This window comes from Oratosquilla oratoria, chromosome 2, assembly GCF_046742065.1.
Source record: "Oratosquilla oratoria isolate Oo_2021 chromosome 2, ASM4674206v1, whole genome shotgun sequence".
Lineage (NCBI taxonomy): Eukaryota > Metazoa > Arthropoda > Malacostraca > Stomatopoda > Squillidae > Oratosquilla > Oratosquilla oratoria.
In genome coordinates this window covers 60,999,803-61,019,802 of record NC_134778.1, presented here as the reverse complement: position 1 = coordinate 61,019,802, position 20,000 = coordinate 60,999,803, and the positions used below count along the sequence as shown (strand labels likewise).

Sequence of the window (20,000 nt, the reverse complement as noted above, 5' to 3'; positions counted from 1 at the left end):
TATAATAAAGATCTATGGGAAAAAACGTTAAAATGGACAATGATGAAGTATTAGGAGTTAAGAAAAAGATGAAGCAACAATGGATAAGGGAAGATATCTTAGAATCTGATATAAATGCGGTGAATGCAAAAAAGTCAAGATAATATGGAATAACAACCCAACACAAGACAATAAAAACACATATAGATGATTGTGTAGAGGTTGGCCGTTAGTGTAGAGAAGCTAAGAGGTTTATAGAAAGGAAGATTGAAAAGAGATGAAAACATGTAATTCAAATAATCTCAACAAAACAGTAAACGGAATTATTAAAAAAGAAGACTAACATTTCATGAATTTACAAAAAGGAAAACGGAAAATAGCGGTAAATAAAACTAGATCTATTCGAATGAAATATTTTGAGGAAGGATTCAACGGAGATAGAAACCGGATGGACCACGTAGAGTTGACTGAGGTGGGAGGGGAGAGGTAAGTAGCTAGAATAGACGCCAAGAATCCTGAAAAGTGAGATTAGACACGATACATCATCTTAACCTTCCGGTAAATCACCAGAGATTGACAACTTGCCTGGTGGGCTACGGAAGGAGACAGGAGATCCAAAGTCGTGTGGTTAACAAACACCTTTAATGCAACAAACATTGTAAGGGTGACAAATTAAAAAAAAAATGGCAACAAGAGCAAATAGCACTTGTTTATCATGCGAAAACTATAGACCAATAACTGTTGACTCTTGCTTACAAGGTACGTGGTAGATTTATTCAAAAATGTAAACAGTTTCCAGCGGAAACTCAGACGACATGCATCCGGTCGAGCAAAGGAACTACAGATTAGGTCTTTACTCTGAGGCAAATAGCTGAAAAGAGATGGACAAGTGGAAAAAAAATCTGTCTGGCATATTCATAGACTTCAAACAAGATTTCGACTCGACCCGGAGAGCAGGTACGATGTAAAATTGAAAAATAACGGTCGTTTTGAAAAAGGCGATTATCGGCTATATCCAGAAATGTCGGTCGTTGTACGAAAAATTAGTATTCAAACGGAATCATTATAACTGGAAGAAGTGTAATTCACTGCTGCCTCTTATCACTGCATCTCCTCAATATATTCCAGGAAGCGTTGAAGAAGGGGGAACTGTCTATGAGGTCACCTAAAAAAGAAGATAAACAGTTTCAGATTCGAAGCAACAGTCGTGATAGCAAAGATAAAACGAAAATATAGGAAATATAAGAGGAACATAAATAATGATAAAATAAAAATCATCAAACAAAAAGAAAGGAGAATACCTAATACTAAAAATCTGCTCAGGACAAATGAAATAAAGTAAGATAGAATGCATGGTTTTGAGAGTCCATTGTACGGCTGCCTAAACCCAACTTGCTTAGGCTGTTCGAATAGTATGAAGGGCATGTAAAGTTTTAAACATGTTGGAATGACTGTGGCTGTGAACAGAGCATAAAATAATTGTAAACAACTCGATCATACTAATCTGTGTATCAAAACTGAAGTGCAGAACTGGTCTGCTGCACCTTTGGTGTCCAACGTTGCTGATAAGGGTTTGGCAGTTATGCAAGTGCGGTTTGAAAATTCGTCCAAAACTGCCCAAGGATCAAACACGGACATCCCATGCTCGAGACTAGAATACTATTCACTGTCCACAAGGGTTCCAATCAATCCGTCATGTAGATGAAGTTAAGTTGGTACATATATATCACTATTGGAATGCTTAAAAGTCGAGTATTTAGTGATTTATATTTTGTCGCCGACAATCAATGTTTCATGGAGAACAGAATCACATCCAAGAAGTCTTATCATAGTCTTGGTAAAAGAGAGGTTTAAGGAGGGAAGAAGAAACGAGTGGTAGGAAATTCTAAAGGGATCAACTTTCTTCCTTGAGTAGAAATTTTGGATATATAGTCATGAAAAAACAAAAAACGAAAGAACTATGAGAATCCAATTCCTCTAATGCAACATTAAAGTTCAGAATATTCAAGGATACAATACTGTTAATTGTTCCCTAGAGTATAGAAATATGTGTGACGAGGATAAAGAAGGGAAAAAATGAATGGCATTCAAATTATCCTGTCTCGCAAGAATATGAGGAATAAGATGAGTAGACAGTAATCAGGAACCTAACACGGAGGGTATTAACAACTAAAATGGCGATGAAGGATATTTATAGGCGTTGGTTTAGTCACGTCCAACGAAGGCCAAAGACAAGACTGACAAAGAAGAACCAATTAAGACAACGAATGTGGAACGCGCTTGAGATAACGCCCCAGGACAACGCGGGTGAAGAGCATAAAAGATTACATCCCCGAAATTACACGGCGTGAATTGACCATCTTGGCAAGAACGAGGGGAACGCAAAAGGACTTGAGATGGCGTATCGATATTTTGCGAGCAATAACCATCGCTTCTAGCCTTGGGAGTAATATTGCATCGAAGAGGTGGAGCCACAGTCCTCGTAAAGGAGAGTTTTAAGAAGAATAGCTGAACGGGGGCATAGTAGATGTTCAAAGTAATCGCTGATCTTTTTTGAATTAAGATTAGTCTTCAACCACAAAAGAATACTATGAGACTCAAGACCGTACGGGAGTCAGTAGTCTCTAAAATGTTGAGTGCAAACGTGTGTGTGTGCGTGAGTATACATGAATATGTAAATATGTATATGTGTACATATATATGTAGGTGTATGTATATGTATTTGTGTAACGAGGAATGAGGTGAGGAGAGCGGGATTGAAAAAGGAGATGGTAGATGTGCCTGATGAAGGAATATTGGTATGGTTTGGACACATGGAAAGAATGACTAATGAAAGACTAACAATAGAGAATGTGGAAGGCAGAAGTGGATGGAGTGAAGTTAAGAGGAAGACCGAAAATGAGATAGATGGATGGGGAAAAGGGGTTCTTGAGTAAAAGAGGAATGCCTGTTGAGCAGGAAAGGGAGAAGGCATGAGATAGGTTGAGTGGAGCATTGTTGTAAATGGACAATAAATTGACACGAACCGAAGAGATTTCTACTCGTCTTCTCTATATTTGTATGAGGAATCGAGGAGGGAAGGATCGCCATGTAAATAAAGCGGCGGGCCCTACTGTGACGTGCTGTGCCTTGCTGCATCGCTTCTGACCCGGATAGTGGGCAAGAGACAGGGATGACCTTTCATCCAAGAGGTTGTAATGTGAAAGGGAAACAAATGGATGACGGATAGGAGTGGGATGGGTGGGGGGGGGGGTTGCATGCCTTGGTCGGATACCTCCCTTATAAGGGAGGGAGTAGTCTTTGGTATATAAACAAATGGCAGAATGTATGCGTGTGTATGTATATATATGTATGTATGTGTTTATGTGTGTGTGCATGTATGTATGCATGTATGTATGTACTGTATGTTCTGTATGTATGTATGTATGTATGTATGTATGTATGTATGCATGTACTGTATGTTCTGTATGTATGTATGTATATACATGTATGTATGTATGTATATGTATGTATATATGAATATCCATGTATGATTTAAAATACAGCTATTCCGTACACAGCCCCGAAATTAGAGAATGTTTCTCTCGCTTTGCAAATGTTTTCTCTTTCTTTTCTTTTTTAAGTGATGAAAAATAATGCTTTCCTTGCCAATGTTTTCATCTAGATGTATTTTTTCTATCTAGATGTAATTCATTTAACTTATTCTATACAAATACTCGTAGATAATAGTGAAAATAAGAACCAGGATCTCATGGTAACTTTACAACTAAATTGAAATTAACATATAAAAAGTTTAACACGAAGTTTATTTGTTATACCTAATTCAAATTTTCAACGGCCACTTTTCATCAAAGTGTGAAATAAGTGAATAAGATTCGCGAGTCTTCATGATGTAGGTGCCTATGCCCAAGGTTTCATATATAGAAAATGTGTTTCATCTTTTCAGATTACCTGAAAATAATGTTCCTATCTAATTTCCTCAAAGATTGCTGTCGTTTATTAATGAATGTATAGATTAGTTTGTTTTCATCTATTAGAAACTGTAATACTCAGGATTTATTTTTCAGTATGCAGATGATATTTTGATGTATTTTATATGCGGAATGTTGAATCTATTTTGAAAAGATTCCTTCATTATCAGTTTCAGTAAATATGAACGGCAAAAGTGTTATTATTTTTCATACATTATGAAATACATATACCATACGGATAGAATTTCAGAATAAACAAAACACATTGATACCTTCCTCCTTGACATGCAAGGCACAAACAATTCTAAACTAATTCTCTGACCTTTAGTCCCTGATTCCGACCAAGTCGACGTTGGCACAACATCCTTCTTGTTTACAAAACTCACAAAATGGATGAGGAAAAGTCCATTCATATTCTCACTCGAACACATGTGCATGTTACACTGATCTTCACACTTACAACCACTTCATATGGAGAAGACATTCTAGTTTTGGTACGCAATCCATTCACACGGGTACTAATTGTCGTTCTCTCTATATCTCCCAGACCCATAATGTCTGCTTGATCTAGGATTTCGATGGTCCTCATCCATATTCGGTCCTCTTGAGGATAGTTGGTAGCCCTGATTTAGCTCATAGGAGCCTCTGCATATCAGTACACGACAAATGCATCACAACCATCCGTTGAATTTTTTTTTCTAATTCCTGAAAAGCTTTTATATTACTTTCAATTCATTTTTTATGTTATTCATAAAATTATTATGATAAATGTAGTGAAAAAATAACCACTGTAATTTTGATGATTTGGCCATGGATCAATTGATAATTTTTGTTCCATTTTCAAAGCGAACACTTTCTTTGTCGTCTTCTCCAACGAAAAGAACTTTACTATCCTGTCAAGTGTAACACCTATATCAATAAGTTTTTTCGTTGTTCAAAAATACTGATATTAACCTCTGTGTTTATATAAATCAGGTTACTTTCTTTGAACATAGGATATGCACTGAATTGCATATCATATAAAAGTTTGGACATTAGTTCTATTGATTTTACAAAATCATTGTATTTGTAAGCTTTTTATAGATCTCTCTCTCTCTCTCTCTCTCTCTCTCTCTCTCTCTCTCTCTCTCTCTCTCTCTCTCTCTCTCTCTCTCATTTACTGCTAAATTCAATCACACTTTCAGACTTCATACATGTACTCTTTGTATGAATATAAATATCAAGAACTTGCTTCCCCACCCTTCCACCCACCCGACTGCGCATCAGTTCCGCGGATGGCCAGCGGGTTGATTTATTGCTTTGGCTACAACCTGTGTCAGGTAACCCGAAGCCAACAGAGGAGACACTCGATTTATTACCGCGACTATCAGATTTGTGCGCCGACTCCGCGTTGCCACCAACACCACCACCACCGCCACCCCAACCCGACCTAACTCGACCTCGGCTCCACACCCAACCCGCTCGGCTGCACACTAAGACGACGATGACGACGACGACGACGACGATGGCATTACGGCCACATCGCTTCCAGGAGATTGACTCTGTCCTCTTCCTCCTCCTCCTACTCCTCCTCCTCTTCCTCGTCTGCGTTAACAGTAATTTTTGTTTTATTTTTGGGGCATTCTCCCTGTATATCCTTTCCTTTCCACTCCTCCTCATATATATATGAATATATATATATATATATATATATATATATATATATATATATATATATGTATATATATATATATATATATATATATATATATATATATATATCTTCGTCATATTCGATATATAGTATAAAAAATGACTGCTGCTTGACCTTGAATCAATTTCCTGCTTGTATGATATACAGTCCAACGTGTAAGGAATAGTCAGGGAAACAGTATATAATGATAATAATGAGGGTACGTAGGGAGGACATTGCTCCACTTGAAGTTCTGTACGTTCTCAGGAGCTGTTGGCTGGACACCCCGTGGGTTGTTCGTTTGAGGGACATGAGCCCATACTGAGGGGATGAGGATGAGGACATAGTACCACCTTGGACATTTGTAACTGGTGTCCTTTATCTAATACAGAGGGCTTCTAATATTTCTAAACGATGGCTGTTATACCCAGAGACGATAATTGCTTTCTACTTGTACATGTATTTTGCTACTTAGTGAAGAACTGTGTTTATCATATATATATATATATATATATATATATATATATATATATATATATACATATATATATATATATATATATATATATATATATTTATAATTTTTTTTTTTTTTTTTTTTTTTTTTTTTTTTTTTTTTGAGGGGAGGAGCACCAGATTGTAGATGGCAGGCGAGCCGTTTAGAAAGATAGGTAATAGTCACACCTCTAAAAGATATGGGGCGAAACTTACAGGGTATGAGCAGAGAAATTCTTTTTGCGGTCTGGATTGTTTTTAGGTATGAGGCTGGACGTTTTAGAAATCTTGAAATAACCATGGCACTCTTTCTCTCTCTATATATATACATACACACACACACACACCATATATTGTATATATATATGTATATATATATATATATATATATACACATGTATGTATTTGTGTGTGTGTGTGTGTGTGTCAGCGGCTGACTTACTAATATAATTATGGCTGCCGCCAGGCGATTTCATTCAGCATGTTTTATCAAGCCCATTGGGACCTCTGTGCTTGCAAGAATTAGCCTCTTTGACGGACCCCCACGAATGCGGAGGAGGAAGAACTTGCTAAATTCGGGTGAGGCGCTCTCAGTGTTAATCTCGAATGTCCTCCTCGGCGCGGTGGCCAGTGTCCCAAGAGGACTCCCAGCCACTCCCAGTTCGGGGAGCTGCGACACACTTCGAGAAGAACGGACGAGAACGACGGCCGGCCGGGACCCTCAGCGGACGAGACGAAGGAACAACAGGAAGACCAGGCCGGCCGGTTAAGAAAGCGGGACAGTGAAACATTGGGAAAGAATAGCCGGTCGGCCGGCGTAGATTGAGAGACACCAGAAGACAGGGAAGCGAGAGGCCAGCCGACAATGTGGGAGAGACAACGAAACCGGGTGGATTAGCCGGCCGGCTAGTATAAACGACAAAACAACATGCGGAATGACCGGCCGGCCGGCAGACCGGTAAAGAGAGCGGAATAATGTAACGACGGAAGGGAATAACCGGTAAGCTGGCAATAAGGAGGAATGCAACGGCCGGCTAGCCGGCAAAAAAAAAAGGTGGAACGAAATAACCGACTGGCCGGCCAAAAAGGCGGAACAAAATATCTGGCTGGCTGGCACATGAATAGTAACAAAGTCTCCGGGATGGCCGGCGGATGGGTGGTTTCCCTCAGCTGAATGAAATTGTCTCGATAACAAAGAGTCGAAATAATAATGATAATAATAAACTCAAAGTTGGTGGATAGAATTGCCAGCTATGACAGGTCCACCAATAGGCTCCATCTTCAGTTCAAAGGGAGGCTTTGGAACTCGGACTGTATTCATGGGGTCCCGTCTCTTTCCTTCCACTCATGAAATTTGGCCTCAAAATCGTTTTTGTGTTTTTAGGCTGGATTATATTTTCATCCAATTTGATCCATAAATCAACACATCTGTGTGGAAAACTAAGTACTTTTTTTTTTTTTTTTAACAATGACATTCTGTTGGTCCATACCAGCAAAATTTCACTGCCCATTTTCCTACACTTTTCTCTGATCAAAATATCATAATGTCGCTTCCCTCTCTTCGTTCTTCCAATGTGGAAGACCCAATTTTCTTAGTCTTTCTTCATATACCTTGTTGCTTAAACTTGGGATCATCTTGGTTGCCGCCTATTTCCATTATATAAATTTTTCTTTAGGTTGGTGACCAAACCATTGTTGGATATTCCAGTCCTGGATAAATCAGACTTCCAGTCATCACCATATCAATTCCATGGAATGACTGAAAAAAATTAAACTTCCAAGACTAATTGGAAATACGGTGACGATATTGAATACAAAAGTACAACAAAGCAAAGTAAAAAAAAAACATATAAAACACAAAAACACGCAAAATGCAACAAAAGCCATAGAAAATTCACCACTGTCTACCATTTTTGACTTTACTCCAACCCTCTTCTACGTCAATAGATTCTTAAACTAACAAAGACTCGTTGAAGTCCGGTGACATTATGTAGAAGATATATTTCGCAAGAAATAAAAGCTTTTTGTCGCCTCTTTTTCATCTTCAGAGGCCCATTGCAGTATTAACATTACCCAACTTTCCCCTTGTATGTTCATGCTTTTGTAAGGTCTAGTCGCCTCGCAGGCGCCCGAAGACCCCGTTATTCGTGTGGGGGTGTGAATGACGTCATCGGGGTGATGACCCTTTGGTAGATGGGGTTGCCGGGGAGACGAGGCATGTAGGTAGAGGGAAAGGGGAGAAGCTTGGCAGAGGTTAAATCTACAAGTCGAGGAATAGGTAATGAGGAGTCTTCTTACTCAGGTCAGCCCTATTCTGTATTCATTTATTTATCTATTTATTTATTCATTTATTTATATATTTATTTACGTATATACTCCTTTATTTATATATCTATTTACTTTTTCATATATATATTTATTTATTAATATGTTTATTCATTTATTTATTTATCTATTAATTGGTTAACTCATTTTTTTACTTATATTCATATATCAATTTATTTATTCATTGTTTCATTTACTTGTTTGTTTATTTATTTCCTTATGTATTTATTTACTTATCTATCTATTCAAGTACTCATCTATTTATTCAATTATCTATTTTTTGTTTATTCTATTTATCTATATACTTAAATGTTTATTTTAAGTTGAAGGTCGAGCCCAGCCCAGAATAATGTCTCGATTAATTAAAATCCGGTTCAGGATAGAATACGCCACACAAACATATTTATAGTGTATGTTTTGGAGCACAGGAGAGTTGGATGACAGCACGTGTCTGGGGAAGGTTGGTGGCCAAGGCGCGGTGCGGGAATCGAACCCTGATTGACCACAGGCTTGCTATGACGTCATAAAATCGAACCCTGAATAACCACAGGTTTACAAAACAAAGCTCAGACTTCGGCTTGCTATGACGTCATAAAGCCTGATCTATCGCCATGGTCTCTCTGATGGTTTACCTCTTAGCCGTCTGGAATAGTGTTCGTCTGTGATCAGCCAGAATAGGGTCCTTGAAACTAAAATGATTATTTTAAGAAAATACCGAAGTTAAGTCTTGACCGAAACACTCCATAATATCGGTTTTTTTTTTTTTTTTTTTTTTTTTTTTTTGGTGAAGAATGAGGCGAAACCAAGGCTGTCGCCTTTTGGGAAAGGAAGCCAGCCAGCCAGCCAGCCAGCAAGGTCGGAGGGAACGGGAATCCACAAGACCTCCCGCCAGTGACGTCACTGGAGCATGACCTCGTTCCCGAAATGCAAAGACGGGACGACGCCTCCCTCTCTCTCTCTCTCTCTCTCTCTCTCTCTCTCTCTCTCTCTCTCTCTCTGTTTGTCTCTCTCTCCCTCTTCTCTCTCTCTCTATCTATCTCTCCCTAAATCCCCCCTCTCTCTCTCTCTCTGTCTGTCTCTCTCTCCCTCTGTCTCTCTCTCTCTCTCTGTCTATCTCTCTATAAATCCCTCCCCTCTCTCTCTCTCTATCTATCTATCTATATTTATCTATCTCTCTATCTCTGTCTCTCTCTTTCTCTCTCTCTCTCTCTCTATCTATCTATCTCTCTCTCTCTCTCTCTCTCTCTCTCTCTCTCTCTCTCTCTTCCACCTTTCCAAGTCAAGACAACGCCACAGATTCTGCAGTCCAGGCATCAATCTTTAGTTCTATTCAACTTCACATCAAACAATTTTATTCGAATATAACTTTCGTATCAGGATTTTGCAACCACACTAAAAAAGATAATGCCCTGATATCATACGTTCTGTCCTAGCAAGAGAAAATAAGTATATACTACCATTTTCCCTCATATATATGACATATAACATCAGCCATCATGTTGAAGAAGCAAATGAAAAAACCACGAGACGAGCATTTCCACTCTTTTTCTTAGACCCAAGAAGTGATATTGGTAACCAATACCTTTCATGCTTCCTCCGTGAGGCAACCAGACAACGCCAGGAAGTTCCTCTGTCGTGAAAAATCTAGATAGACGAATGGCAGCCGTCCTTCACTCCGCCTACTAGTACTTCTTTTTCTTCTTCTTTTCCTGTTGACGTTTCCCATTTTCATATGGGGTCGCCGTTCCTCGCCAGTCGTTTCCACTGGTTTTGGTCCATCACCTGCTCCTCCTCCTTCAGCTTTAAGATCCTCTCTCAGTCTGTCCTTCCAGCGCAGCTTGGGTCTCTCTCGCCTGCGTCTGCCTTGTCCCTCCATCTCCATCACTCTCCTTCCCACGTAGTCTTTATCTCTTCTCTTCACATGGCCGAACTAGTGTAATCTCCTACTAATACTCATCGGCTTTTATTTGCGTCATGGCGTTAATTCTTTGGCTACCGATGGAGTCCTAATGACATAATGAGAATTAAAAAAAAGTTCACCGCTATGGAAAAGGTTATGTGAAATAGGCATAACAACTTTGCAACCGGAAGAGTTTCACAGAAATGTATAAAGATTCTTGTCAGTGGTCGGAATCGACGAGGAAGATGCCACCCGACTTGATCGCCCGTAACTCAACTTGTTCTTATATTTCTTTGGTCGTTCTAAGAGCACCTCAGTAATATGGTGGCTGTGTTATATGGTGCCATGGAGCAAAATTTCACAGGGAACGACCATCACTTTCCTGAATCCATTATAACGTCTACTGAACCCATTTAATAGCCCCGTCAGTGATTGAAATGATAAGATGACCCTTTTATGCTGAGAACAATTTTGCTTGCGTTACTGTCGTCTTTGATGTTTAAAGGTAACAAACTCTAATTTCATGATGAATATCACGGAGTTTAGTATGTCAGGTTTACATAGAAATTATCTATTTATTTTGAACGTCTGTTACATTTAGAAATTTTTCTTTCTTGAATAAAATATGTTGACACAACTTCATTGCTGCCAGTGTTTATACTTATTTCATGGAAGCAATGACTCGTGTTTTACTGAAAAGAAACTGGTAAGGTTCTCAGATTTGGCTGTTTTTCTCTTAGGTCAAGAACGATTAGTAGCAATGCTTGATTCTCTCTCTCTCTCTCTCTCTCTCTCTCTCTCTCTCTCTCTCTCTCTCTTTTTTTTTCTTTTTTTTTTTTTTACCCGTAAAGAGTGAGTCGATGGATGATCTTCTATGGGCGACACGTCATCTTCTAAGAAGATGTCAGGCCGAAGTCTTTGACCCTTGGCCGACGGGGAAGAGGGTTTGGGCTCTTCCCGAATAAGTAACAAAACTCACTGGAAGTTACTAGAACAATACATAAAAATGATCCGCGCTCTCCGCAAGTTCATCGAAATTATTTGTACCTTAAACGGTGCAGTGTCCCTCGACTAAATTAAAATTCTTTATTGACTTGCGGCAGTCAGAAAAAGTAAACCAAAAACATCCCCCGGCGTCTGCGGGTGGGTCACATGTCCAAATTTGCTCCTTGCCCTAGATAGAGTCCAAGCACCATCTATATTTCACCTCAGGGTCGCCGCTTTGACAATGTTCGATAAAGGAAACCGTGCCAACAGTGTAGCCGATAACACAATCAGGGCACTTGCTTGTATATCTTTACAAGAGAATGGCGGTAGGACAATCATTCCTCTTGTTCAAGCACTAACGTTACATCAGGAAGCCTTGTTTAAAGGCAGACAACGCATGCCCAAACACTGAAGCGATACGAACGACCCATCTCAAAGTTTTGTGACATTATATGTTGTTGTCAAATAATTCCGACAGTCGTCCCCGGATTCGAACCGAAGCCGACGCTCTACCAACTAAGCTTAGTTGGTAGAGCGTCGGCTTTGCGTTCTTGCAAGCCTAGGTTCGAATCCGGGGACGACTCTCGGAATTATTTGATCAACATCACCGTCACTGGTGATTCTATTCAGATGTTGTTGTGTATGATACGCATTCCCTCCTCAACGTGCACAAAAAAAATACAGACTGATTTCTTTAAAACTGGTATATTCGATAGAAATAATGATGGTAGCACGTATAATGTTAATAGTAATCATATTGGGATTTTAATGACATCTAACACAAGTGTTGGATTGCTGTACCCGATACATTTTGAGTAAAACAAAATAAAATAAAACGTCTATGGATATGGGGATCTTTTAGACTGTTAAGGTAGAACAAAGACATAAATCAATATCATTGGGCGACGTAAGACTCACTGTTCGACTTCGTAAACATAAAATAATTTTTATCAGCTCTTCTCTTTTGGATTTATCCATACGGGATTTCTTCTCTCTCAATTTGATTTTTTTCATTATTAAGTGATATGGTTTCATTTTGATAATCGAAAATAATAGACATCATATTACCTTATCTTTTGTAAAATTACCTAAGAAACAAAGTACAGTTTTGGTATACAATATGCTCGTCGACGTTTTACTTGCATCTTATAGTAGTGTCGAGGCGTTTTTAAGTTGAATTCGATTGGAAAATACGCTCACCAGAAATGATATAGATAACAGACGTAAACAAAAGATTTCGTCTGTTTACTCATGACGAATTAATTCAACAGTTTTCTGCGTATGTCACTAGATGTAACAAGACTGTCCCACAAATGAAATCTTCAAGGAACTTGTTTCCTTTAACATACGGAAAAAGAAGAGATCATCATCAATCTTGTAGGAACCTTTTAAGCTAAAAGCGTGATGCTTTGAACAATATTTATATTTCTGAATTGCCTGCTCCATTTGATATATGTACATATATCTCGCCACAATTAGAAGTTTTTCTACATGACTCACAAGCCTCTACGGACAGCGTTCTTCATTCGAACGACCTCTGAATTTTCACCCCGACTCGAATGATCCAAAACCTGTCTATACCAACACTATCATGTCTCCTACGAACATTTCCTCTCACTGGTATGACCACACACACGTATATACCAACGATCACATTCGACTAATTGTCATCACAAGTCTCAGTTCAAAGGCAGCCAGGTCTTCTTCGTATGTTAATGAACGCAATTCGCATTAGATATGGCGCATCATTGGGAGAGGAACGAACAAGAGGTCATGGCCTCGCCTTCGAAGACTCTGAAGACCAAGAATGACGTCACCTCTCTAACTTCGGGGATGACCGGCCGACCAGAGACCAAGTTCCTAGTATCCGCCCAACGGGCTACAGGATCCGCAGGTGGTGTGGGCGTGTGGCGTATACGTGTAGAGCTATCCGCGTGGGTGATTTTATGCGGTGACTGTACACGCATGGGCGGCAGTAGTCGGGGGGAAACTATACTGAAAGGAGATCTATGCATGGGAAATGAGTGTGGGAAGGTAGTGATTATGTATGTATGTCTTGTACGAAGCTTTCACGTTCTGAAGGTGCTTTAAATTCAGGCGGAGGTGTAAAAGAATCGTGTATCAGGTAACTACAAGTAAATGTACACGTAATATAGAGAACAAAGTGTGTGTGTGTATGTGTGTGTGTGTGTATTTACCTAATTGTATTTATCTAATTGTAATATACAGGATAAGAGCTATTTATCTGAGGTCCCGTCTCTGTACTTCCACAAGCCAAATTTATTCTTAAATGTGTGTGTGTGTGTGTGTGTGTGTGTGTGTGTGTGTGTGTGTGTGTGCGTGTGCGTGTGTGTTTGCCTAATTACATTATACAGAACTGGAGCTCTGTTTATGATCTGCCTTCACCGAGTAAACTTTGATTTAAATTCATTTCTCCTCTACACCCGGACCATTTATACTAATCTATTCTACAGAGTATTGCATATGTATAGAAAGCTATGTTTCTCATCTTCCTTCAAACACTCCGCCTTCTTTTACCTTATGCTAAATCTCCCTCACTAACTCAAATACACTCCCCCCGACCCCTCAACCTTTCAAGGCATGAGAACGGTAGACTTATTTTCCACGTCAGAAGAAACTCATAGCGCCCTACCAGTCACAACACCCATCCAGGCCTCTTGCCTCCTCCTCCTCCTCCTTCTCCTCCTCCTCCTCCTTGTACGTCACAACCTCACCTTGGCCGCGCTATCGAAAAACTAAGTATAAACTTGGATCATATGATAAGAGTCCTCCATTTATCCTCTCATCCCTCTGCTTAAGACATCTACAAAGACAGCTACCGCTGTGACGGGAGAGTGAGTTATGCGGCATTATCTGTCACAGATACAGAATCAGGATGCCTCCACCCCACTGCCTGCAACAGGCCCGGCCTTTCTGTCCACACTGCAAAGCTCATGTCGGAAATCCCGGATGGAACATACATCTAAAAATGAATGAATAATAATGATAATAATAATAATAGTAATAATAATAATAATTAATAGTAATTATTAATAATTAATAATAATAACAATAATAATAGTAATTAAAGATAATAATAATAATAATAATTAATAAAACCAAGCTTTGGCCGTGTCTCTCGTTCCACCAGGGTAGCAGACGATCTGAATCAGCACTAATACGTCTGAGAATCAAACATTCTTGTTTCACCTATGACTACCTTATGGCTAATAGCATCTCCCACCTGCTGTTGTGATGTTCCTCTTAGACTCGTTTCACACGTACCGACTTTTCGCCGTACGCCGTCCACGACACGACGTCGTGCTCTCAAATAACCACGGATGTCTATGGACGCTTCCACACGTGTTCGTGACGTGTGAAAGCGTTCATGGTTATTTGAGATCACGACGTCGTGTCGTGGACGGCGCACGGCAAAAGTCGGTACGTGTGAAACGAGCCTTGCAACATCTTAATCAACATCTCGCAACAGCTACCTTACCCTCACACCTGATCTCAGAAAACGAATCTCATTTTTTAGGTGAATCAACACCAATATTTCTGCCACAGCTCTACCTTTTTTAAGAGACATTTTTCGTACTATGATCTCTCTATACAATACACACCTGACGTTAAACCAACATAGCCCTACTTTCGGAATGGTGTGTCTCCATACTATACCACCAACCCAGTAAGTGACCCTGAACTCACACTCAACATCATGAACCCAAAATGTTTCTCGACAACGCGCGCGCGCGTGTGTGTCTGTGTGTGTGTGTGTGTGTGTGTGTGTATGTGTGTGTGTATGTGTGTGCGCGCGTATTTACCTAATTGTATTTGCCTAATTGTAATGTATGAGAACAGAGTTATTGTCGTGGGGTACCGTCTCTTGAACTACATTGATCATACTTTGTCTTAAACACATTTAAGATATTTGCTTGCATATCTGTCGACTTTTGATTGGACCCATCGTGATCCGCAGTTGGTAGCTCCATATCTGACCCGGCACTGCTTTTCATTACAGTGCCGCCGGTGGCGACCTCCAGACCCTTCTCGACGAGGACCTCGTGCCCTACGAGCGGGACGTTATCGGATTCCTTCGTCAGCTCCTAGAAGGACTCGTCTTCCTGCACGACCACGGCATTGTCCATCTCGACATCAAGGTAAAAAAAAAAAAAAAAAAAAAAAAAAAAAAAAAATTGGAAGAGTTTTTTTTGGGTATGTGAAAATGTATACAAAAGATAAACTGCAAACCAGGACTTGTAGCCACGTACATGATTTCCGAGGCCAAAATTGAGTCTAACTCTACACCATCCGAGCTCGAATCTTGATTATTCAGGTCCGAGTCCAGTCCATTTATCAGTAGAAACTTTACTTCAGTATATACGAATATTTGTGAGTTTGGTCCGTAGGGGTGCCCTAAAAGCAGTCCTTAGAGTAATGACTTCTTGTCCTCATGCATGTATATGAGGGAAGAAGCATTTTGATATAGAGATAATTAAGTAAATAGGTAGATAGACAGATAGATACATAGAAAGATAAATAAATAGATAAATTCATAGATAGATAGATAAGTAGATAGATGGATAGATAGATATAGATAGGTAAACAGATAGAAAGATGCCCGGGTCAGAAACAATGCAGCAAGGCACAGCACATCCACGGCAGGACCCGACAGGCTAAGCTGGTTTACCCCCACTGCTTCATTTACATGGTGACCCCTTTCTCCTCGTCCCCTTCATGCGTAAATAGAGAAGACGAGGAGATATCCCTTTGGGCCGTGTCAATTCGTTGCCCAATCACAACCATTCTCCATTCACAGCTCTCTCCCCTTCTCCCTTCACCTCAAATCACTCACTCATCCAGTTTCAATCCTAACATAAGCTCTACTACTCATATAAAAAAGAATTACTACCATTAACAGCTTTCCCCCTATTCCATATATATGCAACCCGCCCCCACCCACAATGCTCTCCTCTCAATCCTGTCATAAGCCGTTTCTAAATCCATAAAAACCCAAAAGACGCCTTAATACATTTTACGAAAACTTCTTGCAGGTCTGCCTTACTCTAGAATTTTGATCCGTGATCGAAAATATCAAATAAATGTAAATCAAATCAGTCTGAGACGCGGTTCTCTAGAGGAGGCGCCACAAGGAATGTTGGCCGCAAACAACAGCAATGCTGGCGCCGCAAAGATGAAACTCTCCTCATAACCGCAGCCACTCTCGCATTCCCACTAGTTGCGATATCTCTCTCTCTCCCTCTCTCTCTATCTCTATCTCTATCTCTCTCTATCTCTTTCTTTTTCTCTCTCGTTCTATCTTTCTCTTTCTCTTTCTACTTCTATCTACCTATCTCTATCTGTCTGTCTCTATCTCTATCTGTCTCTGTCTTTATCTCTGCCTCTCTCTATCTCTCTCTTTCTCTCTCTCTATCTATCTATCTATCTCTCTTTCCTCTCCCTTTTTCCTCTATCTCTCCCTCTCTCTCTCTCTCTCCTCTCTCTCTCTCTCTCTCTCTCTCTCTCTCTCTCTCTCTCTCTGTCTGTCTCCCTCTGTCTCCCTCTCTGTCCCTTTCTTTTTTACTCTCTCTCTCTCTCTCTCTCTCTCTCTCTCTCTCTCTCTCTCTCTCTCTCTCTCTCTCTCTCTCTCTCTCTCTCTCTCTCTCTCTCTTTCTGTCATATGTGTCCATCTGCTCACCTCTGCCTATCTTTTCCTGGAAACAGGTTTCATATGCCTCAAATGCGGGCGTGACACAGAAGACACGCCATCCCGCACTGCCTAACACTAACCCATTTGAGACAACACCACAAAATATCTTCCTTGCGTTAATTAATTATGGGGCAACCTGGGCGGCTTAGATTCCTTTGGGGGAAAAGGGGTGGGTGTTTGTTTCTCTTAAAAGAGGGATCTGGGGCAACAGATTGATTGATGTGTCTTTACTTTCACATACTATACTCTTTTACCTTCATCCACGTACAGATCTCACGTAGAGACTATAATACATATGATTTATTTAGTATCCATGATCCTATTAAACAGACACTGGCCACCTTGTCACGTCTCTCAAACTGGGAGATGTTTTTAAGGAAACCAGGGATTGGAAGGGGAGGGATTTGATAGAAAACACCCCATCCACCTTAATGTTTTTCTTCATATCATCACGCCTCCTCCCTTCACTTCTTTTCTTTCCCTCCTCCACAAATTGTATTTTTCTTTATCCACTTGGATATCCAAAGGATTACAAAGGATTACAAAGGCAAAGCATGCCGACAGGAGACCTTTTGATCCATATCTAGGTCGGATGAAAAAAAAAAAAAAAATCATATTAATAATAAATTAAATTTTCCATCTAGTCTGGGTTTGAGAAGACTTAATCCATCTCGTTCCTCATCATTCAAATAAATAATCTGATTTCTAACCTCGCCTATAGTAACCGATCTATATTGAGATATGCCAATTTCAAGTTATATGCAGTGATTTTACTCTTTTTATATATTTTACTTTCTATTAAGATACCATCTCCTCAATTTCTGGTCTACTGCTTTCCAATATTTCTCTATTCATTTCCGTCTGTATCCAAAAATTTCTTGAAGATCAATCTAAATTCATTACACAAGCATTTATAACGGTTGAAATGGAAAGCCATAGAAATAGTAAATAGGAGATAACTTACTATCAATAAAACAAATATAACGGTCCCTTATTCGAACGGAACAACGACCCTAAACAAATATACTCAAAAATTATGTTTGAACATAACAAAGACATTGGTAATATGAGAAAAACATGAAAGTAGAATTAACGAAAATAGCATAATGTATCAGATTCCGTGCAGTGGCTGCCATAAGATATACATTGGTGAATCTGGACGTGGTATGTCACGCAGCATTACAGAACACAAAGCAGACTTCAAACCTCACGGGTCATCGAATGCCATGCTAAGCCACGTAGATCTATATTCACGTTTACCGAGATGGGAGAACATCCATGATCTACGAAGGATTAAACAATAGGACGAAAAAAAAACATGAAATCAACACAAACACGTATAAATAGAGGATATTTCGTCTCCAGCAGCGGAAATAGCTGTGAGGAATGGAATAAGGAAAGGGGATAGTCTTGGTCTTCGGAGGGCGGGGGGGGGGGGGGGCTGGTACAACGCTCAGCGAGATGAAGTGTGTATGCTGTAAACCCATGCTGGTTTAGTCTTCTGAAGAAGGGTTTATCTACGAAACGTTAGATATATCAAAACCTGTAAAGCTCTCTCTTGATTTTTTCTTTCTATCTCATAACTGTCAACATAGACTACTTATATATATGTGTGTGTGTATGTATGTGTGTGTGTGTGTGTGTGTGTGTGTGTGTGTGTGTTTGTGTGTGTGTGTTGAGGCATTACATATTCCACTTTGAAGTGAATCAGATTTTCATTTTTTCATGTCTTCATTTATGTAAGAAAAAATGCGACTCTAATGTTCATTAGCAGTTTATAATTTCCTCCCGATATTCTCTGAATATGGTTACTTAGCAGAAAAAATAATCTCTAATTAAAATTCCTGAATCATTGTTCTTTGCCCTCGTGATGACTTCATCTCCCATTTTACCATTTTAAGTCTCTCCTCATATGGTTTATCTGCCAGGATGGTAACCAGTCTTGTTGCTTCCCTTTGTATTCTCTCGGGCTTGCTTATGTCCTTCACTCTGTGTGGGGGACCATACCACAGACGCATATTCCAGTCTTGGACGGATTAATTTTTTTTATTTTTTTTTATTTTTTTATTATTATTTTTTTTTTTTGTCATCTCTTCATCCATATTGTAAAAAGCTACTTTCATCTTCTGCAGCATTCCATATCTCTCCATGTGTCTCACCCACAATCTTGAAGACAACTGTTAGATGACTGGTTGTCTTTTACCAACACTCATTTCCCTCCTTTTTTACTTTAATGGTGGATTTGCTTCCAAAGAAAACGCAAAGATTGTATTTTATTACTAACATACATTTTCCATTCTTGGTTCCATGCGAATATAGTACCCATTTTTTTTTTTTATTAACCTACAGTCCTCGTTGTTTTTCACTCGTTACATCATCCGCAAACATGTTGGCATAGCTTACTGTACCTTCCATAATTTCATTAACATAGACAAGAAAAAACATTGGTGATAGCTCTGAACCTTGAGGAACTCCGCTGGTTACTCCTCCATGCTGACATCTTATACTTTACTAATGTCCTCATGTACCTCCCCTTCAAAAAAGCTTTCATCCATTCGAGCAGTTTACCTCAGTCCTCCAGCGTGATCTAGTTTCCACATAAGGCGACTGTGAGGTACTTTATCAAAAGTCTACCTTAGATCGAGGTACATACTGTCCACTCACCCTTCCCTCTCCTGCAGGACATTAATCACTCCAGAGTAAATGATGAAAGGATTTAACACACGTGAACTTCTAGATCTAAATCCAAACTGACTACGTGCATGTGAGTGTGTGTGTGTGTGTGGGTGTGTATTCACCTTGGTCTTTCACCTTGGTCTTTGGATCACGTGTTGGACTCGTGATCGACAGCTATTTCCCTCCCGGAAGAGAGTTCAGAGCTCGTATGACCGATCTATGGGTAATGCTATGACCTTTCACACACACACACACACCCAACTCCCCGCCCACGAGAGTCAGAGT

At 39.7% G+C, this 20,000-nt stretch overlaps 1 protein-coding gene across 1 annotated transcript in view; it reads left to right on the top strand.

Annotated features, from left to right (window-relative positions):
* LOC143039386 (uncharacterized) overlaps positions 1–20,000 on the top strand; it is a 290,661-nt gene that overhangs the window by 237,139 nt on the left and 33,522 nt on the right. The window contains exon 3 of the mRNA XM_076209339.1: positions 15,351–15,489. Coding sequence (XP_076065454.1) covers positions 15,351–15,489 — 139 coding nt within the window. The remainder of the gene's footprint in view (positions 1–15,350; positions 15,490–20,000) is intronic.